The 15,898-nt window shown below is 39.3% G+C and overlaps 1 protein-coding gene across 3 annotated transcripts in view; it reads left to right on the forward strand.

Moving 5' to 3' along the window:
- The window catches only part of EPB41L4A (erythrocyte membrane protein band 4.1 like 4A), a 125,143-nt gene that overhangs the window by 95,095 nt on the left and 14,150 nt on the right, over nt 1-15,898 (forward strand). Inside the window, exons 14-17 of one of the 3 annotated variants that reach the window (XM_071731957.1) lie at nt 3,206-3,289; nt 5,632-5,742; nt 7,666-7,713; nt 12,001-12,078. In XM_071731957.1, the coding sequence (XP_071588058.1) occupies nt 3,206-3,289; nt 5,632-5,742; nt 7,666-7,713; nt 12,001-12,078 (321 nt within the window). The remainder of the gene's footprint in view (nt 1-3,205; nt 3,290-5,631; nt 5,743-7,665; nt 7,714-12,000; nt 12,079-15,898) is intronic. The other 2 variants (XM_071731958.1, XM_071731959.1) reach the window with 2 other exon arrangements.

Below are 15,898 nucleotides of genomic sequence, written 5' to 3' on the forward strand. Positions count from 1 at the left end.
TTTAGGTGGAATTTGGATGCCTGAATCAACAAAGAGTGATCCTACAAAACAATGTCAAAACCATAGCACCTAACTTTTTTGCTTAGTTGCCTGAATGTCTTACTCTGAATGCCAACTAAGCTTGGTAGGTTTTTTGGGGGGCTCAGTAACTCTGGCCTTGTTTCTCCATTGAACCTGTGAGCTTCACAGATGAGGTATCTGGACTGACCTCTGAAGAAGAGCCTAAAAAATTTACTGTAGTACTTGGTGGCTAGTGTTTAATATTTAGAGCAGCTGGCCCTCAAAAGAAGAGCTGAGTTTAATTTTTTCCTCCGTTTGAGGGAAACTGAATCTAATATTCTAGCTCTTAGAAAATAATGCTGATCATGGGTTAAATCAAGCTTTATGGTTTTCCTACTTGGTTATGCTGGAGCTAGGCTGTTGAGCAAAAACCAATACAAATGCATATAAATACCTACAAGGAAGGTGCAAAGAAGATGGAGCCAGGCTTTTTTCAGTGTCTCTGAGTGACAGGCTCAGATACAGTGGCCACAAATTGAAACATGGGAGGTTCCCTCTGAACATCAGGTACCACTTTTCTACCATGAGGGTGACAGAACATTGGCATCTGGCTCTATGTGGCCCTGCTTGAACAGAGGTTAGGACCAGATGACCTCTCAAGGTTTCTGCTAACCCCAACCATTCTGACATTATCTGATTTTTCTAGGAAAAATGTGAAAAGCAAGAAGTATCTTTATTCCATAGATAATTGTGTTGGGAAGGGATATGTTCATTACACCTTGTATTCCAAATGCTGTGCATGATTTTTTAGATTTCTGAGTTTAGTTTCTTACTTTGACAGTTTAAGACCAATTCACAGGCACATTCTCACTGAGTCAGAGTTTTAAAAGCGTGTCTATCTTGTTTTGTTTATCTTTCATGCTTTCTAGTCAGAAATTGATTTGGTTTTCTCTGTGTGTCTCACAGAGAGCACATATAAAACACCTTCCACATCTGCCAGGCTTAGTACACATGACAGGCAGCACACAGACTTTGTGAAGCATTAACAATTTGGTTGTTTATTCTAACCTATGAATTTCTTGCATTAATTGTCACTGATGGTTGCAAAGCCTCTTTCAGCAGCTGTTACAAGCTGAGTTGATACATGTTGTTGGTCACTTCTGTGTTAAGTGATATAAAGTCAAGGTAAACTGCAAAAAGCCCAACAGTCTTCTCACATGAAATTCAGATCTGGACCTTTTCAAGTACTTTGAGCTAAGTCTCTTTTGCAGCTGCACTCATGGAGATAATGCTAGTATCTGAAGAACTGACATGCTCTAGCTCTCTAGCTGTGAAGCATGTGCTCTGAATGAATGATACCTTAGAATCCAATGCAGTAAATTCAGCTCCCCATTTTGTCCTCTCTTTTCTTTTAAGATTTAAGAACACTGTTTTCAAATTTTTTTTTAAGCTGAACTTCAAACACAGTGTTATTCTGTAGTTTATGCTGTGCAAACCCAACTGCTTTTTGCAATACCAGACTGAAACTGATTTACCTGAGTTACTTGCTTAGTGACTTAGCAAATGCGTATTTTTAAGCCTGGGAATAGATTGTATATGAGTCAATAATTAATGAATGCAGTATTAAGAAAATTATTTACCTGAGAAAGTAAAATTTAATTTCTTTTCCTGCTGACTAACTGTAGCTTTGCATTTTGTTCCCTGCGTGAGAATTAAATTATTAACTCAGTGATCTGATGGCTGAGGTTAAAAGTGGATTAGTGAGTTAAGTAGCCACAATTTCTTCATGAAGTCAAGCCTGTCACTTCCTGCTCTGGGCAAAGAACTCTTGTTTATGTCCTCCTCTCTGCAAGTATCTGTGAACTTTTTTTTTTTTTGTGCCTGATAAAGTTGCAGTTTGGAAAGATACAATGCAGAAACAGCATGGCTAATGACTACATTAGTGAGAAGATGAATGCAAAAGCATGCTTTAACCATCTTCTTTTTGAAATGGCACTGAGTACTCTGTCTTAAGAGCATTAACAGGTTGGAGGTTATAAAACCTGACACTGTGAGAATGGTAGAAATAAAGGAATAATTGGAGCATCCTGCTGTTTCCCCTCCGTCTCCTGCAGGTATGATGGGAGACCAGTTAGAGTGATACGTGTCTTAAGCCAGGTGACCATCTTGACTCTGCTGGTACCTTAACTTGCAGAAGTCAGTGAAAACAGATCTTTCACGCTGTTAAATATATGCCTAGTGCTTCGTAAAAAGAAAACATAAGGCGTTACTGGGGAAGGAATGAAAATAATATACTGTTCTATGAACCTGTAGTCTGTCATGTTTTGAATAGTTATTACTACTGCCTTTGTTGGTCCCATCTTAAAGAAGGTACTCTAGACCTGGAAAAATGGTAGGGAAATATGATAAGGATAATTAGAGGTATGTGGTGATTCTTATCCTGGGAGAGATTAAGTAGTCTGTTATTCTTCGCTTAGAAAAAAGATGAGACAGTTGTTAAAATGTATTAAAAATATATGAGGTGGAGTTTATGATGAGGGAACAGTCATTTATATGGATTTTTTTTTTTCTATAAGGACAGAACTAGCAAGGAACACAGGATGGAGGATTTGAACCTGGTGGAATTTTTAAAACAAAATTAAATAATTGTTTGTGCCATGATTAAGTACGGGAACATACTGATACCACTCTACTTATGCCAGAAATTAAAAAAAAGTCCAAGAGGTGTTTAAGTAAACACATGAAAGAAAGTTCCATTAAAAGCTATGTAAAATATAAGCCTCTCATCCAATGATCTGTTAACTTCATATTGTGGAATATGTGCATATACAATGTGCTTCAAGAGCATATTGTATATTTGCCCTATTGTTAGACTTTTTGCCTAAGCATCTGTTCTCTTTTTTTTCTGATACAAGACTGACCTTTTTTTCTGACTCAGTGCTGCCATAATTATGAGCTTCTAGAACTGATATTCAGGTTTGGGTTTTGTTTGTTTGTTTTGTTTTGTTTTCTTCCTTCCAATCTCTCTTTGTAGCAGAGATTCTTCAATGTAGCAGCAATTTGCCCTGTTCCACACAGCAGGCAAGTAGGTGTATGCCAGTGTAGTTGTAATGACTATGTCTTTTAAGATTATTTTTTAAGTGGTCAAGGGGAGAGAACATGTACACAATGGGTTTCAAATATATATGTCTGTACTTTTATTTAGCTTTAGAAAGATGAAAAATGAAAACAGTCCAGAAACCCAAAGAAGTAAAACAGGTGCACCGTGGGAGGAAAATGGCCCACAGAGGTAAGGCGAGGCATGATGTCTTATGTATTGGTAGGTATCATGCCATGGCAATAGATTGAAGGATGCTGATATTATATATTAATTTGTCAATGGGATCACAATAAACTTGTATTTAATAGAAGCAGATAGCTCCTGTCATGGATAAATAATCTGTTAAAAATTAGGAAAATAGGTATAGGAGGAAGTGGTCAGTGGGTGAGAGTCACTAGTAGCTTTCCACCAACTAGTACCTTTTTCCATCTCTTCACAGACCTCTGCTATTGAGTATATTTATCAAAGACCTGGCAAAAGAGCGATAAAGTTTGTTGATGGTACAAAATTGTTTTGGATAGTGAGAGTGGAAGTTGTCTGTGAAGAGTGGCAGAAAGTCACCCGGAGTTTGAGTGATGAGTCAAAATGAGGTGCTGTGGAGTTATGGTGGATAACTTAATGAAAACAGCAACTATGTAGGAGTCAAAAATACAATTAGTAATTATCAGAAAAGTGAGAGAACAGCATTATGCCATTACATGAATCTGTGGATCACGTTTGCTCCATGAACTGTGAGTGCAGTTCTGAAGTCCTTATCTCAGGGAAAGGAAAAGGCTTCGAGAGGGCCAGCAAGGGTAATCAAAGATGTGAATGGCTGTGCAGGAAATCTGTACAATGAGCAACTGTAGAGGCCAGGCAGAACACTTCCTTCAGTCTGGAAAAGAGATAATTTCACAGAATGTGGTCTAGAATGAGTTGTACAGAGAGAGGAGAAAGAGGTCAAAATTGTATTTTTCCAGCTTCAGAAGGGTGCAGCTTCAGATGAAGATATTGGGGGTGGTTTAAAAGCATTGAGAAAAGTGGTGACTCAATGAGTAGGATACCTGTGGTTCTCCTCTACAAGGGATAATAAAAGTTAGTGGATTCCAGAGAGAAGCTGGGTGAGTCACGGAGGAGAAATCCCCCAGGGCTTCTGAAGACAGAAGTAGAGCAGCTCTCTCACTTAGTCCTCTGGACTGGGAATAGCATGAGACTGAGAAAGCACTGGGAAGATACCACACATACATAAAGTTTTTGCTTCCTGTAGGTAGTGGTTTATGACCACTGTTGGAACCGGACACTGAACTAGGCGGCACATTAAGTGTAATCCAGAACTGTCATGTTTTTTTATCATGATTCAGATCTATACGTGATGTATCTTTTGGTTTTACTCCGTGTTTTCAAAGTAAGGACAAGGCAGTGTATAAATATTCTGCTGCTAGGATAGATGTTTATTTGTGACTTTTAAAGAGGAAGTGGTGCAAGCTTGTCATGTTGTATCTCCAGTGTTAAAATTGCTCTCAGGGTAACAGGAAGTTAGATCCCTCAAAGACAGGTAGGATTACATTTTTGCAAGTTCAACTATTTAAAAGGGCTATGCAGTTTCAGACGCATAGGTAGACTGCATGCTGCACCGAGGCTTTCACAGCTTCTAATAATAATTGTAATTGAAATGAACTGTGGCAAATTTTCAATGGTGAAGCACATAGTAAGCAGCAGTCTACAGGAGTAGGTGAGGAAGAATGTATCTGATCTAAAGTCCAGAGTGTTTTAGGAAAGGAGAAAGAAATAGCTAAACTGGAATTCGGTGAAAATATCATGTTTACCACATAGGTGTTGTGAAAGTGCCTAAGTAATATTAAAGATATGTGGTTGTGTTCAGCATCTTTCCTTCAATAAATTGTGGAATGTTATCAGTGGACAACCTTAGAGTGATATGTACTCCTGTACATATCTGTAGGAATCTTGTATGGATTTTCCAGGCATTTAATAGCCTGCATCTAGTTCAGTTACAACCCAACTCACTGGGCCCCATCAAGGCTTAAGTAAATAACCTGAACCTTTACAACACCTCTGCATCATTGGCAGAGGGTTGCTTGGATGAACAGGAGAGAAAAAAGAACCAAGGTAGTTTCATAGTCCCAAGCATTAGCTCTGTGGTGAAGATGTGTGTCATGGTGAGAGCACTGTTTCCATCCATGGAGAACAGAAAGAATAGAGCTGCATTTGGGCTGGATAACTCTTACAGAAGTGCAGAAATTTTATTATGGTAAAAGTAAAAAAAGTATATACTCGTTTCTACATTTTGTAAGCTTAGGGCTGTTGGCTTGGCACTGCTGGGAGGTCTCTCTCTGGCACTTTCGATGTTTAGTGTAAAATATTTATTGATGGAAATAACATCTGTATTTACATTACACACACAGGTACATGTATAGCTGAATATGTGTACAAGTGTGTGAGGAGCCCTTTCATTTTTGTGGACTGAATCTCATCTGTCCTAAATGGCTTGGAAGTTTCAAAGCTGTCTATTTGCTCTTCGTTTTTAACCCTAGTGGGCTGTATAACTCTCCCAGTGACCGCAACAAATCACCAAAGTTTCCTAACCCTCGGCGAAGGCCATCAGGGGGCAGTGAGAATGAGCCTGGGCAGCCAGTCCGGAGGAGGTAAGACCCTGGGTTAATTACTGTTAGTGAGTCACAGGAGAAAGCTTGAGGTTCTGAGTGGTATGTGTTCAGTAAAGACTCTTGGAGACACAAATGGATCCTGGCCCGGTTGTTAGTCAAAAAAAAAAACCCAAACCTGAATATGAATACCAGATATGCTTTTGGAAAGGAAACTTTGATCAGGCTTTTTGCTTGTGCATTTCTGAAAATTGGGAAAAAGACATTAAAAATGTGAGGAGTTGCATTATTGGCATGTGCAGTTCCTTACAGTGGCTGCAGATATTTCTCCTTGGTGAAGGATATGATTGATGTATCTTTCTTGCTTGACAGTGAGCTTCTAATACAGAGCAGTATTTTAAGTATATTGCTTTGCTTTAAGTGCAACAAAGATTAAATGAATGAGCCATAGATTTGTCTTCAGCAATCCTATGAATTTTCATTAGACATAATACTAGTAAAAACAGAACTGTGAGATAGTTAATGTGCTTTTAATGAGGATGTGCTGAATTGAGTAATTTAGGAAAATAAAATGAGATAGATGGAGATTTTCTGCTGTGATTCCAGGAGTATGTTCAAAATACCAATTACAGGGACAGTTCTGAAATTATAGTTTTGAGAGACCTCATCTTATCTGGTATAGTGTGTCCTGCTGAGGAGTGGCTTTCATTGCTGAGGTAGCCTGGTGCTGTGGTCTATTTCAAAGTATAGGCAAGCATAGCTACTGGGCCATATTCAACACCAAAGTCTTCCAGAACTGCCTTATTAGCTACTGCTTGAGAGCTGCATCTCCTTCTGACATGTCTGAAGTGATTACCTGTTTGGCTTCCAAAGCCAGGGTTTGCAAAGGGTTTGCAGCTATCTCTTCAAGGAAGTCTAGTTCGTTGTGAAGTTGTTGTTGGAGTGTCAGGTTTCTGAACTGCTGCAGACCTTTTATCTGCCATTAACTGCCTAAAACAGGAGTGAAAAAACTCCTTTGTGGTGTATGGTTAGTGACCCAACGCAGGAGTTAAAGTGAATTTGTGCAGCTCTCTCTAGGTCAATAGAGTTATGTTGATTTACCCTGCTGGGTAGAGCCCTTGTAAGTGTTAATGTCAATGTATTTCCTGAGTGGGTTTTCTGATTCATTAGTAGCCTCATTGCCAGAAGAACTTGTTGGGCTCTGTGAAAACAAAGGAATAGAGAAGTGTAGTGCAAAACTATCTTGTACCAAGGAAATTACAGGGCACTATGCAGTAGAAGATTTTTTGACATAATTAGTGTTTATCTGGGATTTGCATTTGGCTGATGTACTTGGTAGACAGGTCATCATGCCAATATCAGGTTTTCTCTTGGGCCAGAAGACCAGCAAAATGTTTTTAAAAGTCTTATCTTACGTGTGAGATGGTGAAGACTGACAATAGCAGGTAGATTCTTACCTAATTATTTCTTCCTGAATCTTGATTTTATTGATTCACTTTCCTTTTTCAGCTTTTTAATAACAATAGTCATGTTGTTTATGCAGTCATTACTGGAATTAAGAGGAAAAGATTAGGCTTTGCTAAGCTGGAAACAGTAGGAAAATCTAAGGGCCAGCCCACTGTGCTTAACCTTGCAAGACTGAGGTTTGCAATGAGAGCCTGAATGAGATCATGACTGCACAACTTATTGTAGAGCTAACCTGCGAAGTTTAATACAAAACCGTGCCCTGTTTTTTTCTGCCTTAAATCATGCTGGAAAAGAAAAAGAACCTTTGTAAAGTTTGTTGGTCTTTATGTTTGATGTAGGGGTTATTTTTGTTGTTTGGCTTTTCTTTTGGTTGGGTTGGTTTGGGTTTTTTTTTGTTTGTTTTTGGGGATTTCTTGTTTGTTTTTATTTGTTTTTCAGTGGGAACTTTTGTGTATTTGTATAAGGTGACATTTCATTAAAACTTCCTTAATGTCACAGGAAAAATCAAAACAGTGGTGAAGATTCAGATTTAAAGCAAAGGAGAAGGTAAATATGCAGTCCCTAGCAGCCATTAAATGATAGTGAAGGTATTGATCATATTCTAGTTCCCTTTATCCCCTATCCCTTTCTTTCTCCATCTTGTTAAATGTTTAAAAGGCTTATGTACTGAACATTTAATCTTTTATGTCCTGTATTACCTTTCCTAAAACACTGTAACATAGCCTCATCACAGCACAGATTCCTACACACTGCCTTGCATATTGTTATTACACTGTGGGTTGTGGATGTTTAATAAAGGCTTGCCTGCCACTTGAGAGTCAATTATGGAATATTTAGATTTTGAATTTTGCATATGCAGATTTTGCTTTGGGTTCTCCATCCTCTCAGTCCACTTCTAATTAATCTGTTTTGAAAGCAAGTGCACTATAATTGGAAATTAATTGTCAAAAAAACCCGAGAGGTTAGAGACTTCCTACAGTTTTCTCACTTTACTCTTGCACATTATTTCTTTCCCTGTGCAGTCTTAACTAATTGTCACATTTCCAAGTAAAAGCTGGTGTGAACTTCGTTGTATCCTTCAGCAGCTTCAGTTTTTGACAGATTTTTGCTTCTGGAGTTCTCTAGTGCCACATCTGTCTGCCATGACTATGCTGTGCTTTTCTTCCTTCCTGTGCTCCTGCCTTGGTGGCTGGGAAAAAGTAACTGCAGTAAATTTCAGTGTCAGAGTCTCTTGAAGCTTGCAAAGGGGAGTGGGCATTCCCAGGGTGTGACTCACTGCTGCAGCACAGGGAAGGAGCTCTGGCAGAGATACAGACATCTCAGGTACAATCACAGGAAGTCAGAAAGAGTGCTCACATATATTGTACCTATTGTAAAACAAGAGATAATTTCTCAGAAATATGTTACAATTACATGCTGTTGATGGTTGTCCTGTGGTAGATGCCCAGAACATAAACCCAAGAGATTTTAGTTAGGCATCTCAGGAGCAAAACCCTAATGCTCAGAAGGGACCTCTTCCCAAAGACTGCACCTGCTGTATTGCATTACAAGTGTACAAGTTGATCATTGTATTGTGGAATAGACCTTTTACACTTCCTCACTGTTTGGCTATTCTCTTTTCTTTTTAATCAGAAAAGGACTGCACTAGAACATGACCCTTCTCTGTCATCTGTTTCTCTGAAATACCAAATCCTGCAATTCACCTTACCCCTAAGCCACCTCTTGGTCTGTATTTGTTGTCTTGACAAACTGACCGTGCCTTCATTTTTGCTCCTTGTGTCAGACCATATAGTTATACCATCTACAAAAATACCAAATATATATATATATATATATACCCAAATACATTGCATGACCAAGAAAACACAAGAAAAAAGAATGAAAGGTGCTTTATAATTGTAAAGATCAGGATGACCTCATGTGTTCTTGGACCTGACTTAGGAAACCACCTTTATTTCAATTTTTGATATTTTATTCAGTTCCGTTCAGTAAAAGCTGATATTTAGTAGTGAAAGATAATATTCTGACAGCCAGTATGAGCATCTGCCACTTATCTGACAGCTGAGCAGTCCTTCTGTAACCTCAAAAGTGCTTTTCTGATAGGGAACACAATGTAATTTGATGCTCAATATCCAAAAGGTGGATCAGATTTCACACAGAATCACAGAATGTTCAGGGTTGGAAGAGACCTTGAGAGATAATTGAGTCCAACCACCTGCTAGGGCAGGATCATCTAAAGCAGGTCACACAGGAGTGTGTCCAGGTGGGTTTTGAATGTCAGATGCCACAACCTCACTGGGCAGCCTGTTCCAGAGTTCTGTCACTCTTGCAGTGAAAAAGCTTTTTCTTATATTTATGCGGAACCTCCTGTGGTCCAGCTTGCATCCATTATCCCCAGTCCTAGAATTGGTCATCACTGAGAAGAAGAGGCTGGCTCCATCCTCCTGACACTCGGCCTTTACATATCTGTATGTATTAATGAGGTCACCCCTCAGTCAGCCCCAGCTCCCTCAGCCTTTCCTCATAAGGGAGATGTTCCATTCCCTTCATCATCTTGGCTGCTCTGCACTGGACTTTTTCAAGCAGTTCCCTGTCCTACTGGAACTGAGGGGAACCGGACACAATATTCCAGATGTGGCCTCTCCAGGGCAGAGTAGAGGGAGATCTCTTGAACTACTGGCCACACCCCTTCTAATGCATTAGATTCTTGGCCACAAGGGCACATTGTTGGCTCTTGGTCATCCTTTTATCCACTGGGACATACCTGGAGTGGTTTTCCCCAGATGTAAGACTCTACACTTGCCACGCAGCCTTTCTAGGTCTTGATAAATGGCAGCACAGCCTTCTAGTGTGTCAACCATTGACACATTTCCTTTCCTTAAAAACAAGAAAAAGGCTTTTCTTGAATCTGAGGAAATAGTATGTCTTATCGTGCACTTCTGCCACCGTGTGATTTTTGCGGCCTTGGGTACCTTACAAGGTAAATTTCTTGAATCAGAGGAAGAAAATACTGGTGCTGGGAAATGTAGGGGAACAGACTTCAATAACCTCAAATATGAAAGAACAGTATTGCTCAAATGATCTAGCAATACTGAGATTCAAGAAAAGTGGAATATTTATTAAACATCTGATAAGATTTCAGGAAGGGGGGCGAAAGCCATCTTTTGGGGCATGTAAGGTTTCCTGCAGTTGTAGGGCAGCTGGACGTGGAGCCATTGATCACAACTCTTTGGGTGCGACCTTCTAGCCAGCTCCTTATCCACCGAATGCTCCATCCATCCAGTCCATGTCTCTCCATCTTAGAGACAAAGATGTCATGTAGGAACAGTGTCAGATGCCTTGTACAGGTGCAGATAGATGAGATCAGTTGCTTTTCCCCTGTCTACCAGAGCTGTAACTGTGTCACAGAAGGCCTCTAAATTTGCCCTTAGTGAAGTCATGGTGGATGTCACCAACCACCTTGCTGTCTTTATTGTACCTCAGTGCAGATGCCAGGAGGAATGTACCTGGTACAGAGGTGAGACTTACTGGTCTGTAGTTCCCTGGGTTTTCTTTGCTCCCATTTTTAAATATGGGGGTTATGATTCCCTTTTTCCAATCTGTGGTAACTTCTTCAGACTGCCATGACTTCACAAATATGATGGCTAGTGGCCTAGCAACTTCAGCTGCCAGATCCTTCAGGACCTGTGGATGTGTCTCATCAGGTCGCATGGACTTGTGCACTTCCAGGTTCTCTAGGTGTTCCCAGACCTGATCTTTACTTACTCTCAGTAGTTCTTCACTCTTCCAGACCCAGCCATTGCCTTCTTTGACTTGGGTGGTGTGGCTTAAGTGTTTACCAGTGAAGACTGAAGCAGAGAATTTTTTGAGTACTTCAGCCTTCTCAGTATCCTCAGTAACCAGGTCACCTGTATCCCTCCAAAGTGTCCCCCCCCATTCTATCTCATTTTATATCTTTCTCTGTCATTTATCTGAATCCTTTTCTCTAATTTATCTCTAATGTCCCTGGCCAGATTTAACTCCATCAGGGCTTTGTGTTTTCTAATCTGATTTCTTGTTTCACAAATAATTTCCTTGTAATCATCCCAGGTTACCTGTCCTTGCTAATATCACCTAACCATTTGAAGCCTTGCAGTCCGAGGTGATACAGAAGTTGCTGCTTTATTTCATTTTCCAAACGTGACACACCATCTTTGTAATTGTGCATTGTATCATCTCAAAGTGGTGCTGAAACACCTGCCAATGTGTGCACTTCAACCTGTCTGTATTTATGAAGATCAATAGAGTCATAATGTCTGTGGTGTTTCTTCATGCTGCATGACAGTTGAAAAATTATATGAACTTACAAGAAGCCAGATGGAAGTTGAAGTGAATTGAAAAAGACAGATCTGATGAGCATTTGGTTTTGCCTGCAAAATCAGAATTACTGTGCTGTTTCTGTTGGGCGTTCCACAGTAACCAAGAAGAAGAGCCATAATGCATGCAGTTTAAAGATAAAACATTTCACAGCTTGAAGAAACATGTCACTGTGGTGTACACACAAAGAATGCTGAGAGATAAAAGAAAATAAAAATGTAGAGCAGTGATTCGAAAGCAAAAGAGCACTCAGCTAACACTGCATGCAGGCTGTACGGCTTTTGAAGGAGGTATTCCCAATCAATTAATGAGAAACAAATAGTACACTTTTCAGGCATAGACAAGGCCTCTATAGTATTTTAATTTTGATTTTCATGCTCTTTATAGTGTTGTTCATTCCTTGTTTAGGACTTCAGCACTTCTGATAATTCTGATAGTAGATAATTATTCTTGAGATGTTGCTTTTCTTCTCTCCAGATCACGGTCTCGCTGTAACACCAGCAGTGGCAGTGAATCAGAAAATTCCAACAGAGAACATCGGAAAAAGAGGAACAGGTAACCTTTATATATTTTAGATATAGACACATGGAACACGAACGAATGAAGGTGGACTTTTCTGAGACAGACCTAGTAAGAATGACACTTACATGTTATAGGAATACAGTCCTCCTGAGGCAGATTGATGTCCTTTTTTAATAAGAGAGATAATTATAAAAAACATATACACCATCAGTGTATGCAATGAATGCATACCCTTCTGTACCTTGGGAGGAACTCATTAATGAAATTCAAATATGGGTCACATTTACAAAATATTTGTTGTATTAATGCAAATAAAGTCAATATTGGTGATGATAAGGTATTTACAGCATCAACTGGTGCTGGCAAGTTCTGGTTTTATATTCTGTTTTTCTTGTTGCTCATGAAAAAGCATAACAACTGATTAATTGTAGGTAAAAAAATCTTTTAAAAATTCAACTTTTATGCTGCACTTGAGATAACACCATTTTATGGTTATTTATGAAAAAGTATTTTTAAAAGCACGTAGAATTACTTCATATTGCATAAACAGAGCATAAGATAAATGTCTCCGGGCAGTAGAGGAATGGCTTAGATTTTCTAAGAAGACGTCTGTACAAACTGTTATATTTTTTCTTGTTGGATATGCAGTACTATTAGTAATAAACCACTTCCAGATTTTTGAAAGCTCTTAGGAATTATTATAGGGTAGTTAATGCTGCATAAATGCTCAGTATAATAATATTTTAAGCATAACTTGCAGTATTTAAAGAGATGCAAAAAAATCATTGTGACATTTGAATGGGCTTGTATAAAACCTATCTGAGACATGAGAGTTCACATAAATTAGAATGGTCTTGTGAGATATTTAGTTAACAATAACCTGGGTGCAATAACCTGGAAGATTCGTTCTCCGGGTGAGCTCCAAAGTTTGAATGAAATGCTGAGTACAGTTTCAGTGATCACTAGGTAAATGGTATTTTTTATCTTTTGCTCTTAGAACGCTCTTGTTAGGTTATTTATTCTTCCTGTGAAACTTCTTGCTCAGGGAGCACCACAAGCAGGTGAAAGAACTTAAAGACTGACCATATGAATGTTTCTAAGACCTTCTTGTAACATAAAATCCAATTTGTAAGAAGGATTAGTACTACTTACCATTTTCTGTAGAATAAAAGGGCCTTTCCCACCTTTTCTGCACTCCGTGGAAAACCACTTAAAATTAAAAAGAAGAAGATCTGTTTGTGTGGATTGTTTTTATGTTTTTCCATTTTTCAGAATGTAAGATACTTTAAAAAAATTAACATTGCAGGATCTCTTAGGTGGGCACCTGAAATCAAACCAGATAAGAAATCACTACTTTTAGTGAGTTACACTAGTAAACAAGTAGTAAATGAGCTAGAGGTCTGAGATTTGTTCCTGGTCCTCAGGTGCAGAAAATCACCAGTTGTAATGATTTTCTGTGTTTTGTTAGCAGCCACAGCGGGAATATAATAAGCTGAAAAGGCACAGCCACTGAATATCTTTTTCTTTAGCAGAGTTGAGCCAGCCCTAACAGGGTTAAATGAGACAATATAATGAGTCTTGCAACTGCTGTTACTCAAGTTTTACCTCTTTCATACATAATTACTAATTTAATTCCCAAGTCCCTGGCACAAACAAACATGTATTGTTTTATTGGAATAAAATGACAGAATTTTTCTTTCATATTGCCTGAAAGAATCTGTTTCTGATCACAGAAGAACAGAACATTTTGTTCACACAAGCAGAGATTACTGTGAACTGTTTATCAGATGAAAACAAATTAGCAGAGAAAAACAGAGATACAGGTGAGAACTTCTGAGGTTGCAACACTAAAAAAAGATTAGGGAGAAAATCTTTACTTCATCTTAATCAGTCTTTGAGGTTTTGCTCCATCATATGAATGCTTTATCCCAAGCAGGTGTTCATACAAAATCAAGGAAGAACCTATGATGGGCATATTTCAGCCACAGAAGAAACATACTTACTTTTCTTAATGTTGTAGCTGAAATTGTTGTAGACAATATGTGCTGGAGCATAGTCTTCTACTTGAATACACTTAGGAGATCCATCTTATTAGAATTATGGAAGACCAAATGGTTGAGGCTGACAGGAACCTCTTGAGGTCATCTGTCCAATCCCTGTGCTTAAGCATGTCAGCTACAGATGGGTTCCCAGACTGTTTTCAAGCATCTCCAACAAGGGAGACTCCACCACCTTTCTAGGTAACCTGTGCCTGTGTTCAGTGACCTGCAGAGTTAAAAAGTGTTTCCTGGTGTTCAGAGGGAACCTCCTGTGTTTCAGCCTGTGCCCAATGTCTCCTGCCTTTTTTCTTGTAGCACACTGTTCATATCCTATAAGGAGCAGCAGAAAGGAGGCAAAGTAGAAATAAGAAATATCTGGGGATAAATAACTGCATTGCTGAGGATCATGCTTGCCATGCATTGGTAGATGCTACTCTACAGTTGAGTGGACCAGAGCAGAAATGATGTGTTTTCACCCTTAGTGATATTTCCTTCATGGTCAGTATGGAAGTGTGATTTCAAATACAGAGATGCAGGATCTCATGTGCTCTGTCTGAGACCAGAGACTTTGTGGTCTGCTGTGTTGTGTTATGTGGGCTTCCTGACAAGAATGATTAGTTCTTACTGTTTTATGGCAAGCATCTGAATGCCTCCCTTAAACTGCAGCTAGCTACTTGATCTGTTAATAGTTGTTTAGGAGAGGTGGGTTGAGGTACTGACCAGCGGGTGGACACACCACCCATGTGTGGGTCAGACAGCCATGTGTCTTCTTTTTGTGCAAGGGACTGCCATATGTGCGATGTAGTTGACTGTGTTTATACCATGTGGGATGATTGCTGTCTCCACAAATTGGATTATTTGGAATAAAATGCTGTGTAAATTCTTTCACTAAGTCCTTAGACAGAAGTTTATGTTAATCCATGTCACCAGATTACAGGTTTTAAAAGACTTGCTTAGAATTCAAAGCCTGATGTTGACTTCTTCTCCAGATGCTCGGTACCATTTGGTAGGGTTGTGGTGATTTACAGTAGCTGGGGATTGAGCTCAAAACTCATTACCCATGTGAGAGAAGACCTGATGAATGGAAAAGCAGCAGCCTGTGTATCCAGTTTGGCCTGATACAATTCAAAACTCTGATGAAGGGTATATCTGTAGTGAAGAGCAACAACAGCATACTTTGCATTTCCTATCAGTCACATCCCTATATCCGTGTTGGCTTGTTTGCTTGTTTTACCTCTCAGTCTTTCTGGTTTTGTTAAGCTCCTCTGGCTTCTTCAATATACTGGTCATACCATCCTATCAAAGAACTTACTCTTGGACTGATGTCTCCAGGGCTGTTTTGAAATCTGCTGAATTTTAAATTCACTGCTGTGACCAAGTATATCCATTTGCTCCACCTTAGCACTTCATCAAATCAGTCATATCTGCAACCCCCCAAACCATGAAATATCTGTAGAGCTTTGAATAGCCCAGTGCTGGCACATTGGTTTGCCTGGCTGGTTGTGTTGTTGTGGAGTTACTTCAGCCTGCTAACAAATGGGCTGAATTCATAAGATTTTGACAGCTGCTTTAATCTGCACTACATTCCAATAATAGATTTGTGGATTAAAAAAATACAAGAACCAAAACAACAATAGCAAAACCAAACAAAACTCAAGAAGGCATAAAAGACATATCATGTCACTCAGAAGACTACAAGCAGAGACAACAGCTGAAGCCACAGCAGTGCAATGTCAGGGTTATGTGTTTGGGGCAACCAGGAAGATCTGTGGGCATCCTGGGCTTTGTGGCAGGTCAGGCTGAAGGAATTGCTT

This window comes from Heliangelus exortis, chromosome Z (genome assembly GCF_036169615.1).
Source record: "Heliangelus exortis chromosome Z, bHelExo1.hap1, whole genome shotgun sequence".
Taxonomy (NCBI): domain Eukaryota; kingdom Metazoa; phylum Chordata; class Aves; order Apodiformes; family Trochilidae; genus Heliangelus; species Heliangelus exortis.